At 42.0% G+C, this 24,331-nt stretch overlaps 1 protein-coding gene across 8 annotated transcripts; it reads left to right on the top strand.

The window, feature by feature from the left end:
• Positions 1-209: 209 nt before the first annotated feature.
• Positions 210-23,232, top strand: ZKSCAN5 (zinc finger with KRAB and SCAN domains 5). 8 transcript variants are annotated; one of them, XM_041748395.1, is made up of 7 exons: positions 210-249; positions 1,456-1,972; positions 6,145-6,283; positions 11,303-11,385; positions 11,664-11,799; positions 16,014-16,622; positions 18,986-23,232. In XM_041748395.1, exons 2-7 carry the CDS (start codon positions 1,559-1,561, stop codon positions 20,110-20,112), a joined length of 2,508 nt encoding a protein of 835 aa, XP_041604329.1. In that variant the 5' UTR covers positions 210-249; positions 1,456-1,558; the 3' UTR covers positions 20,113-23,232. The 8 variants fall into 8 exon arrangements, with proteins under 8 accessions (XP_041604329.1, XP_041604328.1, XP_041604330.1 ...); XM_041748394.1 differs by lacking the exon at positions 210-249 and adding an exon at positions 726-1,192; XM_041748396.1 differs by lacking the exon at positions 210-249 and adding an exon at positions 726-1,192 and having other exon boundaries at positions 1,453-1,972; positions 11,667-11,799.
• The last annotated feature ends 1,099 nt before the right edge of the window (positions 23,233-24,331 follow it).

Raw genomic sequence — 24,331 nt, 5'->3', positions numbered from 1 at the left:
TGGAGAAGCTCTCTTTGCAGGAATGCAGAGCTCCCGGACCCCATGCTTCCCGGCGGAAGCGCTCGAGGAAACGCCTCCCTCTCCTCCCGCATTCTGATAGGTCCTCGAGACCGAGGCTGCAAAGAGAGCCGCGGCCCTATTGGTTGGCGGGCGTGGCCCGCGCGAGGCTTCCTGGGACTTGTAGGCGCCTCCGACTCCGCGTCTGACGTTGAAGGTTTCGGGCTGGGTAAGCTATGCGGTGGTGAAAAGGTGGGTGTGTCTGGAGACGTGTGGGGAGGGGCAAGGGTTCAGGTGAAGAAAACGAAGGACTTAAACAGAAATTAGGGTTGCGGGCTCTCGGTAAGGGACGAACCTACTTCGAAGTGGGGCGCAGGGCGTGGAGGGTGGCGGGGCCCAAGTTCCACGGCCAATCAGACAGTAGCAACTGTTGCCTTAGCAACCACTCGGGACAGCCAAGGCCCGGTCCCTTGCTCCCACTCCAAGAAAAGGGGTGGAGCCCGGGCTGTTTAAATGGCTTTTGAGTTAGGGGGGGTACAAGCGGGCTCCGTTTCCTCCCCTGCTGTAGTGACGCAGAACCTGCGGCTCGGTGGGCGGGGAATGGCCGGGTCGGAGGCGCCCCAACTCCCCGCTGATTGGCCCACAGCCCCTCCGGGGCGGTGTCTGGGCGGGCAGCTCCCGCCCGCTGCGAGGCGAGGACCTCCGGGATTCCTAGAGAGGACTCGGAAGTACTCTCGGCGGTGGGATTGATGGCTCGACCCCGTTGGACAGGGAAAGCTTGGACTTGCTTACTTCCGGCAAGGAAGTGTTGCGAAGTGTCGGCTTCGGGTTTTCTCTCGGTTTGTGGAAAGAAACCTATTTTCCCAAGCTTGCCTGCGGGAACTTGGTCTTCCAGGAGAGCTCCCCGGGACAGGTGCCTGGAGGAAAGAGGATGCGCTTTGTGTACAGAGGAGAATCCTGTCTCTAACCTTGACCAGCCGGGTTCCCGTGGCTATGGGGTCAGGGGAGATTCTGAAGAATCCAGGTCCAAATCTGTACTTATAACTGTGCTTCTCTTCGGGACCAATGAAGTGTCTTTTTGGTCTGGCATGCTCTTGTGGCATGAAGGACAGGACCCGTTTTGACCATTGTAATGTTTTTCACTCCTGTTTTGACTTGTGGTAGAGAAAAGCAGACACTGCGTCTGGACTAGTTAGTAAGTCTTGCCCAATTATTTATATGAAATTTAATGTTTTTCATCGTTAAAATTGTGTTCTGTTAGGCCTGATGTCAGATTTTTATTGTTCTTTACATTTATTAAAATGTTGGAAATTTTCTCTATTAGTAGTTTTATGGGTGGAGTGATGGCTGTCTTGTAGTCTGTATTTTAAAGTAAATTACTCTGTTGATTGGTCATCTTTAGTATAGATGACCTCTTTGTCACCTCTTTGCTAATAATGATTTCCAATGTATCAGTAGGTTGCACACTAATGGAAGTGTCCTTCAGAAGATCTTAAAGAGCAGAAAACAGATTTGATCTGTGTCACGCAGCTAACCTGGAGAGATAGCCCTCTGAGTTGGAATGATAATGACAGAGTCTGGGGAAGTTATAGACTTAGACCCTCCAACTGAGACTTCACAGGAGCAAGAAGACCTCCTAATAGTGAAGGTGGAAGAAGAAGACTGCACATGGATGCAGGAGTACAACCCTCCAGTGTTTGAGACTTTTTACCAGCGCTTCAGGCACTTCCAGTACCATGAGGCATCAGGGCCCCGGGAGGCCCTGAGCCAGCTCCGGGTGCTCTGCTGCGAGTGGCTGAGGCCCGAGTTGCACACCAAGGAACAGATCCTGGAGCTGCTGGTGCTGGAGCAGTTCCTGACCATCCTCCCTGAAGAGTTCCAGACCTGGGTGAGAGAACATCACCCAGAAAGTGGAGAAGAGGCTGTGGCTGTGGTAGAAAATATACAGAGAGAACTAGAGGAACGCAGACAACAGGTGAGCAAAAGGGGAGATGTTAGAGCAATGAGGAAGGAGAGGAAGAGAGGCAGGTGCTGCTGAGCAGGGGTGAGATCTTTCGCGCTCAGGTGCTTCATCCATATTCTTTTGTTCTCCTGGGATTAGGTACACTGTGGAGATTTCCTGCCACTCCAGCAAAGAGAAGCAGTATCCAGTGTGTTAACCTGGAGAAGACAGTCAGCGATTTTATTTATTTTTAAAATTACTGTATCTATTTTTTGAATGACACAAAATTCAAAAGGTGCATAAGGTTTTTATGAAAAGTAAGTTTCCTCCCAACCCTAACTTTCCGGCTGCCTGGTTCTCTAAAGAGGCAGCCACTGTCACCTGATCCCTGTATGTCCTTAGAGATAGACTTTCTTCTGTGTATATAAGCATTCGTGTAGATGACATGCTTTTAAAAAACACAAATGTTTTTAAATCATTGTGTGCTTTTGCCTCTTGCTTTTTTCTTGTATCTTGGTTTGTTCTACATCACTGCAAACAATGTTGCCTCACTCTCTGAAACTGTGTTATATTCCATCGAGGGGATGGAGTACATAGTTTAATTCCTGTTGAAAACCATTTAAGTTATTCCTTTAGATCATTTCTGAGCTTTTACTGTAACATACTTTGTCACAATGACTGTCTTTTACATTCATCATTAATTATAGAATAAATGTTTAGAAGAAGTCAGATTGTTGACTCAGAGGCCATATGCATTTGTAATTTTGACAGCTGTTGACAGAGTGCCCTTAGTAGAGTTTATACTAGTTTTTATTCCCAACTGAAGGGCACAAGAGAAATTTTTTGCTCACAGTCTGATAATGTGATGTTATTCAACTTTTTGTTATTGCTTATCTGAAAGATGCAATATTGCACTTCTGTGCTCTTTTAGTATGCATTTCTCATATTATGAGTGAGTTTGGCCACAGTATATATGTTAAAGGGTTATATGTGTACTCCCTTTTTTAAAGTAAACTCTATACCTCGTGTGGGGCTTGAACTCACAACCCTGAGATTGAGAGTCAGTTCACTGACTGAGCCACCCAGGCACCCTATGTGTGTACCTTTTTTGTGAATTATCTGTTTACATTATTTAACTCTTTGAAAAAAAGCACTGTGTCTGTCGTCTGAGTTGCAAGTTTATTTTTCCACTTTGTTGTCTTTGTTTATGGAGATTTCTGTTTTGCAAGGTTTTTGATTTTTATGTAGTCCATTTATATCTTTTAATTTATAGTTTCTGGATTTTGTGCCATACTTAGGCCTTCTCCACTACAATATTATAAGAAAATTTTCTAATACTCTTTTCTTTCTTTTGTTCGTTCGTTCTTTCTTTCTTAGTATTCTTTTGGTGCATGGTGTTTGATATGGTTATGACTTTTTATAAAAGTCAGATGGCTTTCCAGTTGCCCCACCAACTTGTATAATAATCCTTTTTCCCCCTCTCTGATTAAAATACCATCTTTATTAATTTCTACATGTATTTATGGTCTTTTAATTCTGTTCTATTGATCTTATTATTTGTTCCTGTATCATTATTTTAATTACTTGAGCTCTGTAAAGTGTTTTCAGTGTTTGATAGGGTTACCTTTTCCCTTTCCAAATTTTTGACAACATTTTCTTTTTTCTTAAAAAGTTTCTTACAAACTTTAGAATTACTTAGTTTAGTTTTCACCACTTCAAAAATCCTGTTGGTTTTTTGGGGGGACGGGTGTTGCAGTATATCATGTATTAATTTAGAGAGGATTGGTTTCTTTACGTTGTTACATCTTCTTGTCTTTTCTTACTCATTTATAATCTGACCTTCTGCCTTCTTGTTGCTAGGGTCACATTCTCCTTAAGCTTTAATTTTTTTTTTTTTTTTGAGCAAAGAAGCAAAAATTGGGAGACCTTAGGTCACAAGAGTTTGAAGCTAGTTAGAGAATTTCCCTGATTTTTTTTTTTTTTTGAGATTTTATTTATTTATTTGGGAAAGAGAGAGCGTGAGCAGGGGAGAGGGAGGGACAAGCAAACTCCACACACACACCCCAGCCGGGAGCCTGACATCAGGTTCAGTCCCAGGACCCTGAGATCGTGACCTGAGCCAAAATCAGACTTAACTGACTGAGCCACCCAAGTGCCCCTCCCTCATTCTTGAGAGCCATTGCCCTTCATTGTAAGGTCCCAGTCTCATTATTCTTCATCTCTGGGTAAGAGGTACTTTGACATTCCAGAACATCCTCATCTTCAGCTGGTTTAGCTCATTTCATGAGGCAAGTAGGCAGCAGAGGGAATTTCTACTGACCCTTGGCTATACTGAATGATTGTCTTCCAGATGGGAATGTTTGAACCTTTCTGTTTCTGTCAGGACAAAAAGTAGAGGTTCATGATAACATCTCCTTCATTCATTCATTCTTTTTTTTTTTTTTTTTTTTAAGATTTTATTTACTTATTCATGAGAGACACAGACAGAGAGAGAGGCAAGAGATGCAGGGAGAGGGAGAAGCAGGCTCCACTGCAGGGAGCCCAATGTGGGATTCGATCCTGGGACTCCAGGATCAGGCCCTGGGCCAAAAACAGGCACTAAACCACTGAGCCACCCAGGGATCCCCTCCTTATTCCTTTCTTAAGCCTAATTTTGTACATTAACGAACAGACTTTTCCCTACTTTTTTATAATAAATATTCAAAAGTGCAGTTATTTTTTATTTTTTTTATTTTAAAGATTTTATTTATTTATTCATAGACACGGAGGGAGAGGCAGAGGGAGAGGGAGAAGCAGGCTCCATGCAAGGAGCCTGACATGGGACTCAATCCCGGGTCTCCAGGATCACACCCCAGGCTGCAGGCGGCGCCAAACCACTGCACCACCCGGGCTGCCCTAAAAAATACAGTTAAAGACAGAAAGGATTTTTTAAACAGAGGACTTATGTCCAGTATGTACATTTCCCTCTCTCATTGTGATATGCAGCCGCCTTTGGAAGAGACAAATAATATTTCTTAGTGGTAGTCAGGGGTCTGAGGCCCATAGAGGGGATTTTCTCAAGGGCCTCCACCGGTCACCTTGCCTTTCTGTCTGCCTGCCATCTAGATCCCCTCAGCTTTATCTCCAGGCAGTTCTTGTCTCTGGAAGACCTTTTCCCAGGCTTTATCCTTTACCTCTCCTCTTTTGTTTCTCCATCCGAGTGTCAGGAGACCTCAGAGGCTGCTTTGATTCTTTTGTGCTGACATGCTCTTTGACATACTTGGCATCATTTTAGCTCTTACCCTGAGTGGGTCTACAAGGACACAAACTTCCATGTAGAATGATCTTTGTCCCAACTGTTTGGCAGCTGCCTGTTAACGTAACTCCTATGTCACATTTTGCCAGTGCTAAGAGGGTTAACATTTTAAGTGCTTTGAAATCTTTGGGAGGGGAAGGGGGGGGGGGTTGCCAGTTCTGTCTCAAGGCAGGATCTTATTACTTGCTAGGATGCTACTAAGCTAGTACCTTCCAGAAAAGACAGATTGTGGAGACTGGTTGTGGTGCAGTAATTGTGTGTCCTCTAGGGCCGAGGGAAAGAAAGATGGGGGTACTTAGCATGTCGGACTGGAACTAGCTCTGGTCTTGATATCTGTCCTACTTGAACAGGGTCCACCAAGGAACTGAGTGTGGCTTTCTGAGTCCTGTATTGACCTTTCCAAATTCCGCTTCTCACTTTCCCCCTTCTAAACTTGACCCACCCTGGCTTTCTTACAGTTCTTCAACTGTATCAGACCCTTCTTTGTTGCCTGAGGATCTTTGCTTATGTCATTCTCTCTGCCTGGACACTTCTTGCTTTTCCCCTGGCAGACTTCTTTGCCCCTTAGGTGTTTACTTAAAGTGACACTTCTCAGAAAAGCCTGCCTTGACCACTCTCTCTAAAGTAGGTCTCATCTGTTCTGTCTTAAGACACTACTTTCTTCTCCTTTCTAACATATAATGGTTTGTAATTATGTATTTATCTGTGGGTGGATATGTTTAATGGAATTCATCTTCACCTAGAGATAAACTGGGTTTGTTAAGCCACTGTGGAGTTAAGTATGTCTGGCTCATTGTAGATGCACATAAAATATTTGGCAAAAAGAGTGAATGGAAGAAGAATGTGAATTTACTGGATTCTTCCATAGCCCCCTCTGCAGTGTGCTGATTGGTGTGGTTGTGCTTGTTAGATCGTGGCGTGTCCTGAAGTGCTTCCTCAGAAGATGGTGCCACCTGGAGTTGTGCAGGAGTCCCTCAGCCACCAGCTACTGTCCGTGGAGCCCCAGTCTGAACAGGAGCCACAGAAGCCTCATATCCTGGATGAAAATGGTGAGGACGTGTGATTCGTTGGAACAGATGTGGCTAGAGAGTGGGCACCCTGGCTGTGTGGGTAAGCGGTATCTGTGTGAGAGAGACTTTGGGTGGGGCAGCCTCCTGCAGTTAGCAGGATCGGGGGCTTGGAAAGGGCTGGGGACCTGGAATTGAGTCCCTGGCATTCAGAGAGAGGTCAGCTGGTAGGATGGTGAGGCCATGTACTGCAGTTCTGTTCGAATTGTAATGGTGATGACAGCTCTAAGTACAGGTATTGTCAGAAGATCTACAGAAGTCTTTTACAAAAGTGTCGTGCTTGTTTTATGACAGTTTTCTGGCTCCATCTCACTGATTTTGTTTTCTTACTGCTTGTGTAAGAACAGCTCTCCAGTTCCTCATTACATTCATTTCTGACCGCTATTTCAAGCAATGCTTCACAGTAACCTTTAAAGTGATTGTTCTCTCTCTCTTTCCCTCCTTCCGCCCCCCCTCTCAATTTTATTAACTTGTATTAGAAACATGAAGGGAAAAAAAAAAAAAAAAGAAACATGAAGGGAAAAAAAGTGAACTGCTGAGTATCTTATTTAGGATGGTAAATATCCATAGGTCTATAACCCTAATCAGAAACTCTTGCTGTCAGGTATATTGTAGGATTCAGCATTTTCAGATTTAGTAAGGGAATATGATTTATATGTATCATACATTAGAGTACCATCAGGATTTGAAGTGGGACTCCACATGTTAATATTTCAGCAATGAAATGTATGCAGGTTTATAGTAAGTGGATTAAATAAAGGTTTTTAAATAACTTCACATCAGTTCTGGTCAGATTTTCTTATCAAATTAGTTCAGTGTCTAACTTAATGAGGGGAAGGCCTTTGATTTCAGAACTATGCAGAAGGTATCATGAGCCTGGGTTTCAGGTTTGGCCCCAGGCTTTTTCTTCTAGGCTCTCCTTAGAGGTCAGGCCTTTCACTTCACATGTTCCATGGCTCCTATCTTTTCCAGATTTCCTTTCACTGTGATAATAGTGACCAAAGTGGGAGCAGCAGCAACTGTTGCTTATATAGTGTTTACTGGGTATCAGCAAGTGTTCCCAGTGCTTTGCTTGTAGCAACTCATTAAACCCTCAGTGTACCAGAAAAAATAGTCTTCACTGCTTACCATCTGGGGCCAAGAGATCCCTTTTATTTTATGTACATACATAATTTTACTTTATTTGTTATATTATTATTAGATTATTTTTATATATTATTTTTACATATGTCATTTTATGAATAATTTACAGAAGAATCAAAGGATAATAAAAAAATAATTCTCAAGGAAATTTTAATAAGAACTAAACCTCTTTATATCAAGTACATTTTGATAACAAACATCATAAAAAAGGAAAGAATACTGTCACCGTATGCTCCTTTTCCCTTTAGAAAAATGAATACTGTCCTTTTGCAAAATCAGATGATCCAGAATCTGGTAACAGAATCTTGCCTGATGAAGTCCTTCCTGTTGTTTAATTCAGTAGATGAGAATTTCATATTTCCTTTTGGAAATTAGAAATAGAGTGTTTCCGGCAGCCCCAGTGGCCCAGTGGTTTAGCGCCGCCTTCAGCCCAGGGTGTGACCCTGGAGACCCGGGATCAAGTCCCATGTCAGGCTACCTGCATGGAGCCTGCTTCTCCCTCTGCCTGTGTCTCTGCCTCTCTCTTTCTCTCTGTGTCTGTCGTGAATAAATAAATAAAATCTTAAAAAAAAAAAAAAAAAGAAATAGAGTGTTTCTCGTTGATTCTTATGTTTGAGAAAATTTAACTCTGGTAATATTTGTAGACTTCTTCAAAGAGTTGCCCTATGGGCTCAGTTTTATCATTATCGTGGAGAGTGCACTGCTCTGTCTCTTCATATCATTTTCTTAACTCATCTAGCGATAGTGTTTTCTGCTGCAGATTTTCTTCTCTTTTGCTGATATGGGTGGAAAATGAAAAATTCTGTATTCACAACTATGTTTAATGAAAGCTAAAAGCAGGAGTCAACAGTCTTGAACCTTCTTGAAGATGATGCAAAACTCTGGGCAGTGAATTTAGTACTTGGTGACTAGTGAAGAATGATGATTTATTTTGCTCTTACATCATCCTGAGTATTCTCCATTTTCTTATTATTTTTTATGCTATGACTGGGAATAATTAATGCATAATGATTAGTAAACGTGGTAATTCTTAGGATGAGGAATTAGAAAAATGTTTTATGATAGAGGAAAAATAAGATCATTCAGATGTCAAAATGTACCCTAGATGTGTAGAAGAACCCAGTAGATCATATAGAAATTATGAAACAATGAGTTGCACTGTATTTTTTAATCATATTAAGGTAAACTTTTCTTTTGTTCTTCAGAAGACCTCTAAAGGAATGAGTAATCTTATTCTTTAATGTAAGAATGTAATGTAATCTTAGTCTTTAAAAATAGTTAAAACTGTTCAAAAAAGAAATCCCAAACCCCAAATCATGTCTAATACACTTAGTTGGCATAGCAAGGGTTAATGCCCACACTGGACTGAATGGAACAGGTACCATTGTTATCCTCATGTTAGAAATTAAGAAGCTGAGGCCTAGGGCAGCTCGGGTGGCTCAGCAGTTTAACACCGCCTCCAGCCCAGGGCGGGATCCTAGAGAACTGGGATAGAGTCCTATGTCGGGTTCCCTGTGTGGAGCCTGCTTCTCCCTCTGCCTGTGTCTCTGCCTCTCTTTCTCTCTCTCTCTCTCATAAATAAATAAAATCTTAAAAAAAAAAAAGAAGCTGAGGCTTAGTCAGATTAGGTCATTCATGCAAGGTCACAGAGCTGTTAGTGATAGAGCTGGGATTCTGATCACAACAATCCAGCTCGATGTTTATACTTTTACCTCCTCATTCTGAGCTGTGCTGGTTTTGCTTTTCTACCAAGCCTCCTAGGTACAGGCTCCTGTCCCTCCACTGCCAGAGTCTCATCACACCAGGCTGCTCTGTCCCTCTGTCCCTAGGTGCTTCTTCTCTCCTCTGCCCTGTTAGATAGACCCAGCCAATTTCTTTATTCCAATAAAATTACAAGGTTTGTTTTGTGTTTGTTTGGGTTTTTGATTTCTACACACTGGGGAAGGCTGCATTCCTTGTGCCTTTGTTAGCACTGAGGGCTGGTTTTCTAATTTCAGCATGAGAGGGGCAAAACCATTTGCTGAAAAGCTAAAGAAACAAAAGGTTTTATAGGAACATCATAAAAATAAGTGCAGTTATCTGGAATGTAATTACTATAATTATTCCAGTTGTAATTGGAATGTAGTCTATACTCAAAATCAAAATTACTGTTTAAGTAAAGAGTACATTCTTCCGTTTCTTCGAGTCCTGTTTTGGCTCTGTAGCCACACTCCTTGTTTCAAACTGCCATGTCTATTCTGGTTTTAATCTCTAAGCATTATCTCCTCCATTTTTGTGTCATTGCTGATTACTTCCTAGTCCTTGGTCAGAAGCAAGCTGTATAACGACATACATTTTTAGGACCAGGGAAACCATAGCAACATCTAAACTGTCAGCTTAAAAGGATCCCTGGGGGATCCCTGGGTGGCACAGTGGTTTAGCGCCTGCCTTTAGCCCAGGGCGCGATCCTGGAGACCCGGGATTGAATCCCACGTCGGGCTCCCGGTGCATGGAGCCTGCTTCTCCCTCTGCCTTTGTCTCTGCCTCTCTCTCTCTCTCTCTGTGACTATCATAAATAAAAAAAAAAAAAAAAAAAAAAAAAAGGATCCCTGGGTGGCTCAGCGGTTTAGCGCCTGCCTTTGGCCCAGGGCGTGATCCTGGAGGCTCAGGATCGAATCCCACATCTGGCTCCTTGCATGGAGCCTGCTTCTCCCTCTGCCTGTGTCTCTGCTTCTTTTCCTATCTCTGTGTCTGTCATGAATAAATAAATAAAATCTTAAAAAAAGAATAAACTGTCAGCTTAAAGATTAATGCCGGGTAGATCTGTCCAAATTAGGGCATATATAGACTGATTGTATGGACTGTCAGTCTCAGACAAAAGGACAAGCAAAGTTCACAGCAAGGGGTCAGAAGGTCACCAACATCTAGAGATGAGACCCTCCAGGCATTGCACATGCAATTCAGTCTACTCAGAAAGCACCCCCATCCCCCCAAGCCCATCCCACCCCTACTTTAACTAGAGTCACTTCCTGTGGAAAGGCTTTCCTGATGCTCCCACCTCCCTTTCTCCACTCTGTAGGTGCCCCTGTTTCCTGCTCCTCTGGGAGCTTGGGTGGATTTCAAGTATATTACTCTTACCCTGTGCTGGAAGTAAGTAAGGCTTACATGTCTGCCCTCTCCACTAGACAGTGAAGGTTTTGGAAGTCAAGAATTGTCTTATCTGCCTGTTCTTACAACACACAATGTAGATTCAGTACATTACTAATTGGCTGACTATTAATCAACCATGGTAGCTTCTCAAAGGAAGAGAATGTGGACCAAGACCTTGCTAATCAAAATGTGGCTCTAGGAGCAGCACCAGAATCACCTGGCTTTGTTAGAGGTGCTGAATATGGGGGCCACCCCAGAATTGCTGAGCCATGTCTGCCCTGTACCAAGACCTCCAGGTGATTTGTTTGTACATTCAAGTTTGAAAAGCCTGGGCTCTTGGTAATGCTTCAGCTTCATCGAAGCCGTGGGATCTGTTTTTCTTTGAGATGACTAGATTTGATCTTGGTGGAACAGATTGTATCCTTTATAGGTGAATGGTACAGTCTTGAGGTTGTCAGCAGGGATTAGCCTGATCAAAGCAAGGAGTCTAATTTTTTTGGGGGAAGAGTGAGTGTAGTTAGGTGAGAGAGGAGCCATAACATGTAGAGGGTTTTGGGAGCCAAGCAGAAAAATTGGGCCTTGCTACAGCAAGGTGTCATTGTGGATTCTTTTTTTTTTTTTTTTTTTAATTTTTTTGTCATTGTGGATTCTTAAGAGAAAGTAGAACATGATGGCAGTCAGAACTGGGCAGAGATATTCTGACTTACACCTCTTTTTCTCCCCCCTCAGCCCTACCTGCTCTTCATGTTCCTTCCCTCCCCCTGAAGGACAGCCAGGAGCTGACAGCCTCACTTCTCTCGGCTGGGTCCCAGGTGAGCCGGCATCCCATGCCTGCAGTGAGGACCCATGTCTGTTCTTGGACAAGTAGCTGTCCTAAGTCCTGAATCTCCATCAGGAGTTCTGTCTCACTGCAAACTGGGACCATCTGGGGTTCCTACCTGAATGTCGCTTTCCATTCTACCCAGTGCTTCCCTCTACTCTTTGAAGCACAGACCCTCCCTCTGTTTTTCTCCTCCATGCTCCCACTTCCTCCCCTCACTCCAAATTTGGACATAGGGAATGGGAATTTAGTGGCAATCTCATGTTTCAGAAGTTGGTGAAAATTGAAGATGTGGCTGATGTGGCTGTATCCTTTATCCTGGAGGAATGGGGACATTTGGACCAGTCCCAGAAGTCCCTCTATAGGGATGACAGGAAGGAGAATTATGACAGTATTACTTACATGGGTAAGAATTACTTCATCTGCATGGGTTAGGACATTGTAATTTTGTTATAAAGAGTATTTGTGGCACATTATATAAAAGCATGTATGTTTTAATTACATGAATTTGCTTTTTTTTTTTCTGTGAAAGAGTAAATTGGCATTCCTTTTTTTTTAATTATTATTCAGCTTATTCTGATTATTTCCATCATAATCAGGGTATGATTGAAGTCTGATAATACTTGGGGGATAGTATTTGCAATCCAGCAAATGTTCTCCTTTTAGTGCTTTAAGATAAAAGAGCTCAGAACTAACAGCCTTGGGTTTTAATAGATTTGTAGTAGTTAATGTATTTTATTTCTTGACAAATTGAATAATTCTTAATTGGGTACTTTTTCTCACTTGTAAAAGCATCTCAGACTTTGCTGAATAACTATTTGTTAGAGTACATTTGACCCTTGAACAACATGGAGTTAGGGGCACCGATCCCCCATGCAGTCAAAAGTCTGTATATAACTTTTGACTCCCCCAGAACTTAATCACTCATAGCCTACTGTTCACCTGAAGCCTACCAGTAATATAAAGTAGATGAACACATAGTTTGTTTATGTGTCATATACTGTGTTCTTACATGAAAGTAAGCTGAAGAAAAGTATTATTAAAATCATAAGGAAGAGGAAATGCATTTATGGGACTATATGTATCAAAAGAAATCTGTGTGTAAGTGGACCTGCTCAGTTCAAATGTATGTTGTTCAAGGGTCAACTGTGGTTATTAGAGTTTCTCCCTTTTCCCCAGTGCATGGATAGCTAGTTCACCCATCACCATTCTCAGATCACTGATGCTGGTTATGTGACATTCGTCTTGCCATCTACATTTTACACGTCCTGTCCCTTCTTGAATTTTGTGCGTGAAGTGACATTGTGAACCTGTTTCTAAATTATGATCCTGGAAACTCATATTTGATTATGTGCCTAGAGCAATTCTAAAATCTCAGCACCATGGCAAACATTTTGGAGTTTATGGCTTTTAGCTTCTTTTGAATGAATTCTTTTAGAAGAATCACTAAATACCAAGCACTCTGGGAGACTTTAGTTGAAATACATATACAATGCCAAATCTCTCTTTTTTAAAAGTTTATTTCGTTAACTAATCTCTACACCCAGTGTAGGGCTTATCCCATAACCCTGAGATCAAGAAGTCGCATGCTCCTCTGAGCCAGCTATATCATGCCAAATTTCTTTTGAAAAGCATTATTCCATCTTACAGGCTTTTATTTAAAAAAGTAAAATTGAGGGACCCCTGAGTGGTTCAGCGGTTGAGCACCTGCCTTCTGCTCAGGGTGTGATCCTGGAGTCCTGGGATCAAATCCTGCATCGGGCTCCCTGCATGGAGCCTGCTTCTCCCTCTGCCTATGTCTTTGCCTCTTTCTCCGTGTCTCTCATGAATAAATAAATAACATCTTAAAAAAAAAAAGTAAAGTTGACTTCTATTCTTAGAAATTTTCCATTTCTTTTAATACTAGTGATACATATTTGTGTTTCCTAGTCTTTGATTTACTTGTACATGCTCTCTGTGGCTTTATCTGTTGGGATCTTAGTGGTGGGGTGTTTCATCTCAAGGGATTAGTTATGCAGCACAGATGCTATATGTAATGCAAATATTTTCATTCTCTTTTTAAATGAATTTCAAATACCTCACTTGTCTAATTTGAGTCTGGTAGTATCTTTTTATTTTTTTCAATTATTTTACAGGCTTAATGGGTTTCAGGCTTTCAGAACTTGGCACAGTTCTTTTTTATACTGTTCTCCAAGCAGTGTTAAATTTGTACTTTCTGATTTTTTAAAAAAAATCTATATGTTCATTACAAGCTCTTTACAACTCCAGTATACTCTTCTACATTAAGAGCATGTTTGATGATTTCTGCCCCCTAACTTCTCTGAGAAGGCCACATTAAGTTATTTTCATGCCTGTGTGCTCCTAACAGGACTGAGAAGGTCAAGGTTTTATTTTATTTTATTTTTTTTAATTTTAATTTTTATTTTTATTTTTTGGTCAAGGTTTTAAAAGTATCCATCAGATTCAGAAATGAGATTTTAAAAAATAGATATAGGGATCCCTGGGTGGCGCAGCGGTTTGGTGCCTGCCTTTGGCCCAGGGCGCGATCCTGGAGACCCGGGATTGAATCCCACGTCGGGCTCCCGGTGCATGGAGCCTGCTTCTCCCTCTGCCTGTGTCTCTGCCTCTCTCTCTCTCTCTGTATGACTATCATAAATTAAAAATAAAAAATAAATTAAAAAAATAATTAAAAAATAGATATATGTTGGAGCTAGCTATGTGTTGGACACAGCTGACAAGAAAAATGAGGCATGAGGAGCCAACCTTAGGAACATGGAATGCCAGACAGGCCATCAGTGAGGGTGAAGAGCCTGAATCTGTATAAAGCACCAAATCTGCCTGATTGGGCGTTTTTATCTCCCCTGCTCTCTCACCATTGCATTACTAACCAGCTGGGCAGAGCATTGAGCAAGAAGCACAGTCCTCTGTCAGATATAAAAGTAAAACATGAGAATCAACAGAAACCTTATCATGTACGTGGAAAAGAAGTGAGGAAAGAGAGAAAAAGCAAATCAGTAAACCTATTGGTGTGACAACCTGTATAATTGCCTTCTCTGGAAAAAGGCAATTGTTAATGGCACCAAAGAGGTGCATTGGGCTAATCTGATTTTGTTTTTTTTTTTTTTTGCAAATGCACCCCTGGAAAAAGAAAACCATGTGCTTTTTTGACTTGTTGAATGGGAGAGAATTCTAATAAGAATAAAATGTGTGGGTACAAGCAGATGTGAATAAAAGAGAAAAATCCTGTGATGACAGATTATTTGCCTACTTAAATGGGGGAGAGAAAAACAATTTTTTTTATTATATGTCTGTTTCTATTATTAAAATGGCTTTTTAGGAAGAGAAATAAAAAAGTTTTAAGAAATTAAAATTCAAGTTTTCTTCACAGTATAAGAATTATAACTTCTTACTATGACAACAAAAAGGGGGTGGGCGATAGTAACAGTATCTACCTCAAAAGGTCATTGTTAGGATTAAATGCCATAAAATCAAAACACTTAAAGGCTTGGTCCACAGGAGCATGCAGCGAATTTAGCTCTCATTACCGTTATTCTGTAATATTTGAAAACCACTTTTCTGCTTACAAAAAAAGTTTATTAGAAAGTTCTCAACAGGCCCTGGTATCTCTCTCTCTCTAGCATGTAAAAAAATAATATTCCCTATTTTTTAATTATTGAAGATTTGTCTCTGCAAAGCATATTAAATGTCTGCGTCAAGTGAAATGTAGGTTGCTGATCCAGTCACATAGGGAGATGATTGCAGTCTGTCTGGCATCTGTATTTATTCTTCAATGACTATTGGGTGTTAAAGCGATCTCTTAGCAGTACTAGATTCTTCTCTGGGTATAGAGAGAATGCCCTTTATTTCCTTTAGACTAGTTCATACCACTCCCTCTGCCTGTGTCTCTGCCTCTCTCTCTCTCTCTGTGACTATCATAAATAAATTAAAAAATTAAAAAAAAAATAGACTAGTTCATACCAAACTCAGATTCTCTCGGGATTAAGAAAGCTGGAAGGATTATCTTTCTTCTCCAGCAATGAATAAACAGGAAAAAGGTGAAGGTTAGGTTGGGTTAGCAACACAACCCATTTTCAGGTTTTATTAAAAATATCTGGGGGATCCCTGGGTGGCTCAGTGGTTTAGTGCCTACTTTCAGCCCAGGGTGTGACCCTGGAATTCTGGGATCGAGTCCCACGTCGGGCTTCCTGCATGGAGCCTGTTTCTCCCTCTGCCTGTCTCTGCCTCTCTCTCTCTCTCTCTGTGTGTGTGTGTGTGTTTCTCATGAATAAATAAATAAAATCATATATAAAAAAAGAATATTTGATGTTGCACAGCTGTGCACAAACAGGTACTGTAAGTACCCCCCTGAGGAGGGTATCACCATCATTAAACAGAAGGACTGCTCTCCCAATTTGATCTGTGTGATGCATTCTTGCCAGCTCGTCATCCCCAAACTGTTTCCATGTGAGGATACTTTGTCCCCTCTCTGAAGCCTAAAGCTACCTTTCCCAAGTCCTGCTGTGCTAGCATGTGTTAGCTTCGTGATTGCCTATATCCTTGCGTCATTTTGTTTCTCCCAGTATGGGGAATAGCTAATCCATTTTACTTCTATTATTTCAGATTATGAATCTGGGAATGACAATGTGGAACTTGTAGTAAAGCAGATTTCTGATGACGCCGAATCTCACTGGATGACAGCAGGAAGCACTGAAAGAAACATTCCCCAGAGTCAAGGGTTTGGAGAAGTTAGTGACCTTCACGGCATGGTAGAAAGGTGGCAGGTAAACCCTGTTGTGGGGAAATCAAGGCAGAACCCTTCCCAGAAAAGAGATCTTGGCGGCATCACAGACGCTAACCGTAAGCAAAGCACAAGTGGCGAAAGAGGTCACAAGTGTAATGATTGTGGTAAATTTTTCCTTCAAGCCTCAAACTTCATTCAGCATCGGCGTATCCACACTGGAGAAAAACCCTTTAAGTGTGGTGAATGTGGGAAAAGCTACAACCAGCGAGTGCATCTGACTCAGCATCAGCGAGTCCACACCGGTGAGAAACCATATAAGTGTCAAGTGTGTGGAAAGGCCTTCCGCGTGAGCTCGCACCTTGTCCAGCACCACAGTGTGCACAGTGGAGAGAGACCCTACGGGTGTTCGGAGTGTGGGAAAAACTTTGGCCGGCACTCCCACCTGATTGAGCACCTGAAGCGCCACTTCAGAGAAAAGTCCCAAAGATGTATGTATGGGGAGTTTGTGTTTGGAGAATAAATGGAGGCAAAAATGGTTTTATCAGCCTAGAGCCACAGAATGGTCCTGGGAATGGTAGCTAAGGGGCAGAGGTCACAGCCCATTTTGTTACTCTGTATACTTTAATTCACCTGTCCGTTTAGTAAGCAAAACCTATTGCTTCTCCACCATCCCCACAGCTTCCTTCTTCCCAGAGGTGCCTCCCTTCAGCTCTCTTACTGTTTCTTCTGGTAATTCTCTGTTTGTAAGGAATTATGGCTATTGCCTGACTCACTGATTTTAAACATTATCTCTTTCTGTTGTAGGAACTGAGGATTTTGGTGCTCTCACGCGCTTCCTTTCCTCTTTCCCCTTTTTCTAATTTAGCTAACTCACATTTTATTTTAAAAGGATAATACTAGAACAGGAAGTCTGGAGGAAAGAAAGCAAGAGGAAAAAATAATCACCCACAATCCCACTGTCCTAACTAATAAAACTGTTATGATTTAGTATATTCTATTTTTTTCATAAGCTTATTTTTATGTACTCAGAGGGTACAGTTAAGTACTAGACATGTTGTCTAGTGTGGTCTGATCCTCCTGTTTGTTATTTCTGACAACCTGCCATTGTGTGGAGACATCAACACTTAATTGTTCCTCAGTTGAACTCCTAATTTTTTCTCTTTTGTCCTGATAACTGTGCCTGTGCCCCCCCTTTTAAAAAATATTTAGGATTATTTCCTTATAATAGATGCCCAGGAGTGGGATTAGTGGATGAAAGGCCAAAAGCATGTTTATGGGTCTTGATACATATTCCCAAATTGCTTTTTCAAACAGTCACCACATATGAGAATATCAGTTTTACTAAATTTCTTCCACGGTGACCAGAAATTTTTTTTAACAAATGAAGGAAGCAGAAGAGACATCTTTGCTGTATTCATTTTTATTAATTTGGTTATTAGTAAGGTTGAACAATTTTCCCTGTTTACTTATTTTTTCTTCCTGTTCAGGTGACATTAAACTTATGTAAAGATGAGATCACCATCAACCATGCTGTGAAATTAAAAGCTCTTATTAATATTTTTCATATAACTCTTTAAAATATTTATTTTTAAATTCTTTTAAATTGATGTCCCCAAGCCCAGCTACTTGTCATTTGCACTAACAGTGACTGTCACCTTTTTCATTATGAAATAGAAGTTTAGTAAGTTCTCAAGGCCTTTAGAGTTCTGGGTTGGTCTGAGCCTTCTCCTCGGCCAGTTCTGTCCTTTCTGCTTGGTGGCTGCCTCGTTGGGGTGAGCCATCTAATAGCACTCTGGACCTGGGAAGCAACTGCTTTAAAGGAGTCTCTATTCTTTCCTATTTTCTCTGCAGTTGCTCTTACAACTAGTTTCCTAGTTAACACTCACCCACCTTCCCCCACTATTTTTTTGATCAGAAGAGGGATCTTTTGTGTGCTTATCCAGCCATTATCCAGCCATAATTATCTCAAGCCTGTAGTGCTAGGTGTTTGGGATAGAGCAGTAAACAGAACCACAGTTTGTCCCCTTGTGGTGCTGATGGTTTGGGGCGAGGAGCAGATAGGAAAGGTGGTGAGCATTCACAGATTTGATGCCCTGGTTGGGAAACAAGTTCAGGTGATGACTAAGGGTCAAGAGAGCAGAGATTGACATATCACCCACCCTCCTGACAGTAGTGTTCACTGGCTCATTCCTCTTTTGTCCTAGCTCCTAATCAGGTAGTCTTCCAATGCTCTATCCCCCTCATAGTCCTTGGCTTCCCATTCTTCAGTCTTGTCTGCTGTCTCCATCCAGCTGTGTTTCTGTTCTTGTCTCATCCTGTCTGCCTAATTCATGTTCACATTTTAGAATACCTCTCTCTCCTTTCTGTGTAAAAGAAGTGTGGCACTCCTCCTAGTGATTGCCTAGCCTCGGTCATTCTCACCACCCTGCTTAGTGAGCCTCTTCATCTCATTTTTTTCACTGGACACATACCAAAGGTTCTTTTCACTCCTGTTGGCGTCAGGCATGTACATACATTTCCCCCTTGTAACTGGTATCACATTGTGGTTTCACCTGATTACCCTTTCTCCTGATAGTTTATCTTTCTTCTGTGAAAAACTGGTGACAGGGGCATCTTGGTGGCTCAGTCTGTTGAGCATCTCTTTTCAGCTTGGGTCATGATCTCAGGGTCCTGGGATCGAGCCCCATGTTGGGCTCCCTACTCAGTGGGGAGTCTGCTTCTACCTCTCCCTCTGCCCCTCCTCCTGCTTGTGCACGTGTTCTCTCTCGCTCGCTCATTTTGTCTCTCAAATAAATAAAATACTTAAAATAAAAGAACTGGTGACATTTGCACTTCCTCTTTATTCTTTCAGGCAGTGAGAAAAGAAGTAAGAATACAAAATTGAATGTTAAGAAGAAAATTTCAGAATTTTCAGAAGCAGATGTGGAAATACCAGGAAAAATCCAAAGAAATGTTTCTCAAGTTCAAGATTTTGGAGAAGCCCATGAACATCCAGGCAAGTTGGATAGAAAGCAGGGAGTTCCCGTGAAAGAGGTGCTAGGACATCCCTCTTCAAAGAGGATAAATTTCAGTGAAGTCACATATGTTCACAAAAAATCATCCACAGGAGAGAGACCACATAAATGTAACGAATGTGGAAAAAGCTTTATTCAGAGTGCGCATCTGATTCAACATCAGCGAATACACACAGGGGAGAAACCCTTTAGGTGTGATGAATGTGGGAAAAGCTACAATCAGCGTGTACATCTGACTCAGCATCAGCGAGTCCACACTGGTGAGAAACCCTATACCTGTCACTTGTGTGGGAAAGCATTTAGAGTGAGGTCCCATCTTGTTCAGCATCAGAGTGTGCACAGTGGGGAGAGACCCTTTAAATGTAATGAGTGCGGGAAAGGCTTTGGGAGGCGGTCCCACCTTGCGGGGCATCTGAGACTCCACTCTAGAGAGAAATCCCATCAGTGTCATGAATGTGGAGAAATATTTTTTCAGTATGTCAGCCTCATTGAACATCAGGTGCTCCACATGGGTCAGAGGAATGAAAAAAATGGCATTTGTGAGGAAGCATATAGTTGGAACCTGACGGTGATTGAAGATAAGAAGATTGAGTTGCAAGAGCAGCCTTATAAGTGTGATATCTGTGGCAAAGCCTTTAGTTATAGTTCAGACCTTATTCAGCATTACAGAACTCACACTGCAGAAAAAAACAATAAATGTGATATATGTAGAGAAAATGTTGACCAGTGTTCCCACATAAAACAACATCAAAAAGCCTACTCCAACGTGAAATCCCATCAATGTAATGAATGTGGCAGAGGCTTCACTCTGAAGTCACATCTTAATCAACATCAGAGAATCCATACTGGTGAGAAACCCTTTCAATGCAAAGAATGTGGAATGAGTTTCAGTTGGAGTTGTAGCCTCTTCAAACATCTAAGAAGTCATGAGAGGACAGATGCCATAAATACTGTAAGTGTATAGATGTTTCTGTTGTAGAACAGCTTTTGCTCAATTTTAGAGAAGCCTTTCTAAGAGAAACCCTACTCCTATAATGAATGTAATAACAATGTTAAGCATTTTCTTCAACGTGATCATCAAGCCTACAGATATGTTGAAATCTTTCAGTTAGAACTTAGGAACACGGGAGAATCCATAATGAATAGCTATCTGTTTACTTTCCCCATCGAGAAATGCTTTTGTTAGCATCTTCATGCTTAAGAACCTAGACAAGAGAGAACCTTTGGATATGGTGGATGAAGGAGAGCCTTCAGGTGGCACTCATTCTTTGGTCAAATCTCAGAACATTGACACTGAGAAAAGCCTAATGAATGCAGTAGAAATAAGCTTTATTTGTAGTTTCTGCCTTGTTTGACAGCTTATTCAGGGAAGAGCACAGCAAAAGGAAGAGAGAACTCTTTAGCATGATAATCTCTTTTGGTACCTCAGCAATGAACCTTTTCTAGAAACGAAATGATTATCCTGCCACTAGAATGCTCCAGCTGTTGTTCCCATCTTGAGTATTAAAGCTTTTGAAAAGAAATTGACTTAAGGTATTTATATTCTGGCAAAATTGGGGTTTAGAGGCTGGATGGTATGCGTTCCTGTTGCATTATTCAGTCTAACTTCTCCATGAAACATTCTTTACCTTGTTTTTAATTTGATTCTACTAGCATCAAAGTTGGATAGTAGCAAGAAGAATTAACTGTGTAAATTCAGGAGAGAAGCTGTTAGTCAGCCACATCTTAAAAAAAATTTTTTTTTGCTCATTTGCATCTGAATGGGGGAGAGAGAGCAACCATAGGGAAATAGAGAAGAGAAAACAGGCCAAAGTGTGGGCTGGTTTTCATTCCCTCACCCACAAGAATGAGGGCAGCTGTGTCCATGGAAGGAATTGGACCAAGTTGAATTAGGAATCTTGGCCCAAGCAGTATGTGTAGTAATTCCTAGTTGCCTTGGAGGTAGACCTCCTCCATAGGATAATGTTGTGTAGAATAAGTGTCACTTTGGATTGGAGTTAGATTTGAAAGTAAACTGTAATTAGGAACAGAAGGGTACGTGTTCTGGTTAGCCCTGCCTTGAGGGAAGGTGTGGGGGAATGATGACATGGATAAGAGAGTTAATTTGAGCCTCTTTTCTAGAGACGGAGAAAGTGCTTCTTGTGAATTGGTATGGTAAATGACTGTTGGGCTTGCCATGAATAATAAATACTTGTTGACTGTATATGTTGTACACTGGTGCCCTCACCAGATCCCCCACCTTTTTTTTTTTTTTTTTAAGATTTTACATATTTATTCATGAGAGACAGAGAGAGAGGTAGAGACATAGGAAGAGGGAGGAGAATCAGGCTCCATGCAGAGAGCCCGATGTGGGACTTGATCCCAGGACCCTGGGATCATGCCCTGAGCCAAAGGCAGACGTTCAACCCCTGAGCCACCCAGGCATCCCCCAAGATCCCCTTTACCAAGCTGGCATGCCCATCTCCTAGTTTTGGCTGCTGGGTGCTCACAGCTCTCCCTTCAGAGACTGAAAAGTTGTCTTCAGATGATGGGAGTTGCCTCGCAGGAGTTACCTGTCCTCCACACACCCCCAGCCTGGCTGATTGATAAAGGGGGGTACAAAAGGCTGATTCACTAAGTCTGTCTTAGTGGGGGATCGGGGCACTGTAGTGCAGCTTCTGTTCCAGAATCCTCTCTTTGTGGATTAGGCCAGAGTATATCTGAGACTACATCCATGCTTGGTTTTTGCCTTTCTCTATTCTGTGTCATTTCCTCCCATACAGACTCTTCCTGAAGGGACACCTGGCTGGCTCAGTTGAGGGAGTGTTTGACTCCAAATCTTGGGTCATGAGTTCAAATCTCACATTGGGTGTAGAATTTACTTAAAAACACCAAAATACCAAAAACTTTTCCTGAAAAGCACTCCTTCAACAAATCACATGGCTCTGAATCCCTTTCTCAGGCTCTGCTTGAGGGAATCTGATCTAAGACCTTTGGTGTGATGAGTGCTCCCAGGATGCTGACTGTAAGAACAGATTGTGGAGTTGGCCACTCAACCAGGAGGCAGTGAGGACCATCATGGATGGTGGGTGGAGTACTGGTAGTTCCTGGTGTGAGGTGGCTGTTCAGTTGTGGGATATTTACTGTGGTGAACTGGGATGGGATATAGGTGGAAAGGGATGTGCTGCTGGCTTATGGAAGGTTTGGGGGGAAAATGAAATAATAGAACGTTTATAGAATTGTGTAGCTCTTGCTGAAAGCCACTAGTTGCTTAAAGAGACAGTGACACCCTCAGGACAAATAGCCACCAATTTCATGCAACATGTCAATGTCAGAGGGCCTTACTGGTAGCAAGCATTTAAGGAGTCTCCTACAAACAATCACAACTGAAGGTCAGGGGTGCCTGGGTGGCTCAGTGGTTGAGCATCTGCCTTTGGCTCTGGTTGTGACCCTGGGGTCCTGGGATCAAGTTCCATTTCGGGCTCCTTGCAGGGAGCCTGCTTCTCCCTCTGTCTGTGTCTCTGCCTCTCTTTGTGTCTCTCATGGGTAAATAAATAAAATTAAAAAAAAAAAAAAAACAACTGAAGATCAGCTATAAGACTTAATAGAGAATGAAAACTTCCGTGAAGACTGGTGTTAATGTTTATTGAGTACTTACCTTGTTGTAAACATCATGTGCTTTATGTGGATCATGTCATTTAATCCTCACAACATTATGAGGTGATTTTATGTAACACCCTCATTTTACAGTTGGGAAAAACTGAAGTGCCCCAAGTCACACAGTATGTGGCAGAATTAGCATTTGAACCCAGCCAGACTACTTTCCACTTTGCGTATAAACTAAACTATATTATGTCTATTATTTTTTTAAGATTTTAAATTTTATTTTTGAGAGAGAGAGGGCATGCACCTGAACTGAGGGGGGAGGGGCAGAAGGAGAGAGAAACCTAAGCAGGTCCACGCCCAGCATAGAGCCCAGCTTGGGGCTGTATCTCACGACCCTGAGATCATGACCTGGGCCAAAATCAAGGGTTGGTTGCATTTAACCAACTAAGCCACTCAGGCGCCTCTCTCTTGTATTATTAAACATCAAACATTACAAAGTGGTGAAACTCTGTTTTTGTCATTTGTGTGAAAAAGTTTTGAGCCAAGATATGATAAAATCATACAGTTATAGGATCTTAAAATTGTCATGGGTCCCATGGGATCATCAAACCTAACCTCCCCAACCTGATGGAGGAATCCTCCGTGTGTAACAAACACTTAGTAAACATGTTGAACTGGAGAAAACACTTCTGCCAATTGGTTACCCAGTTTCTGAGTGTCCGAAACATCTTTCTGAGCTGAAAACTGTTTATCTGTAGTCTTACAGCTTTCCCTCATTGCTTCTAATTTCAGGAAAACAAAAAAATTATGTTATTTGAGTATCTGAAAAGTTTTTGCTGTTACTCAGTCACCACATCCATCATAGCCCTCTCCTCCAAAAGGAAAGGGAAACAAGACGTTAGGGTCATACATTTGCTCGAGTTTGGGCAAGTTAGAACAAGTTTGTTTGCCTGAGATGCTACTTCCTTATCTTTTTAACGTTAAGATGTTGGAAGGGACTAAGGCAGAAAAGGAACAGGACAGCAGAATCTGGGTTCCAATTACATCAGTAAGTGGGCACACGGAGCATGTTGCTACGGTACTAGGGGCAGAAAGGAAGCCTGTGATTTTCTAAAAAATTCCTGTTATTTTTACAAAAGTACTGGAACCATCTGAGTGAGTAGGGCCCGGTCATTAGCTTGAGATATTTTCCTTGCAGAAGGAGCTTGTGAACGCGCCTTCCACCCTGGAGGCTAGATTTCCCATGGTCCCTTCTTTCTTTCTCACAGGGGGAGGAAATGTTTCTAAACTTTGGCTTTTTTTTTTTTTTTTAAAGATTCTATTTATTCATGATAGAGAGAGAGAGAGAAAGAGAGAGGCAGAGACACAGGCAGAGGGAGAAGCAGGCTCCATGCAGGGAGTCCGATGTGGGACTCGATCCCAGGACTCCCAGGATCACGCCCTGGGCCAAAGGGAGGCGCTAAACCGCTGAGCCACCCAGGGATTCCCCTAAACTTTGGTCTTTTCCCCAGACTGAAGAGGCTACATCTTACTCTTAGATGTACAATGTAGAGGGAGGCTCCGGGAACTACGGAGGTGGCGGTGAGACCCCCCAGATT

Source organism: Vulpes lagopus, chromosome 3 (genome assembly GCF_018345385.1).
Source record: "Vulpes lagopus strain Blue_001 chromosome 3, ASM1834538v1, whole genome shotgun sequence".
Lineage (NCBI taxonomy): Eukaryota > Metazoa > Chordata > Mammalia > Carnivora > Canidae > Vulpes > Vulpes lagopus.
Note: the sequence above shows the minus strand (reverse complement) of the source record. Positions and strands in the feature narration are given on the sequence as shown.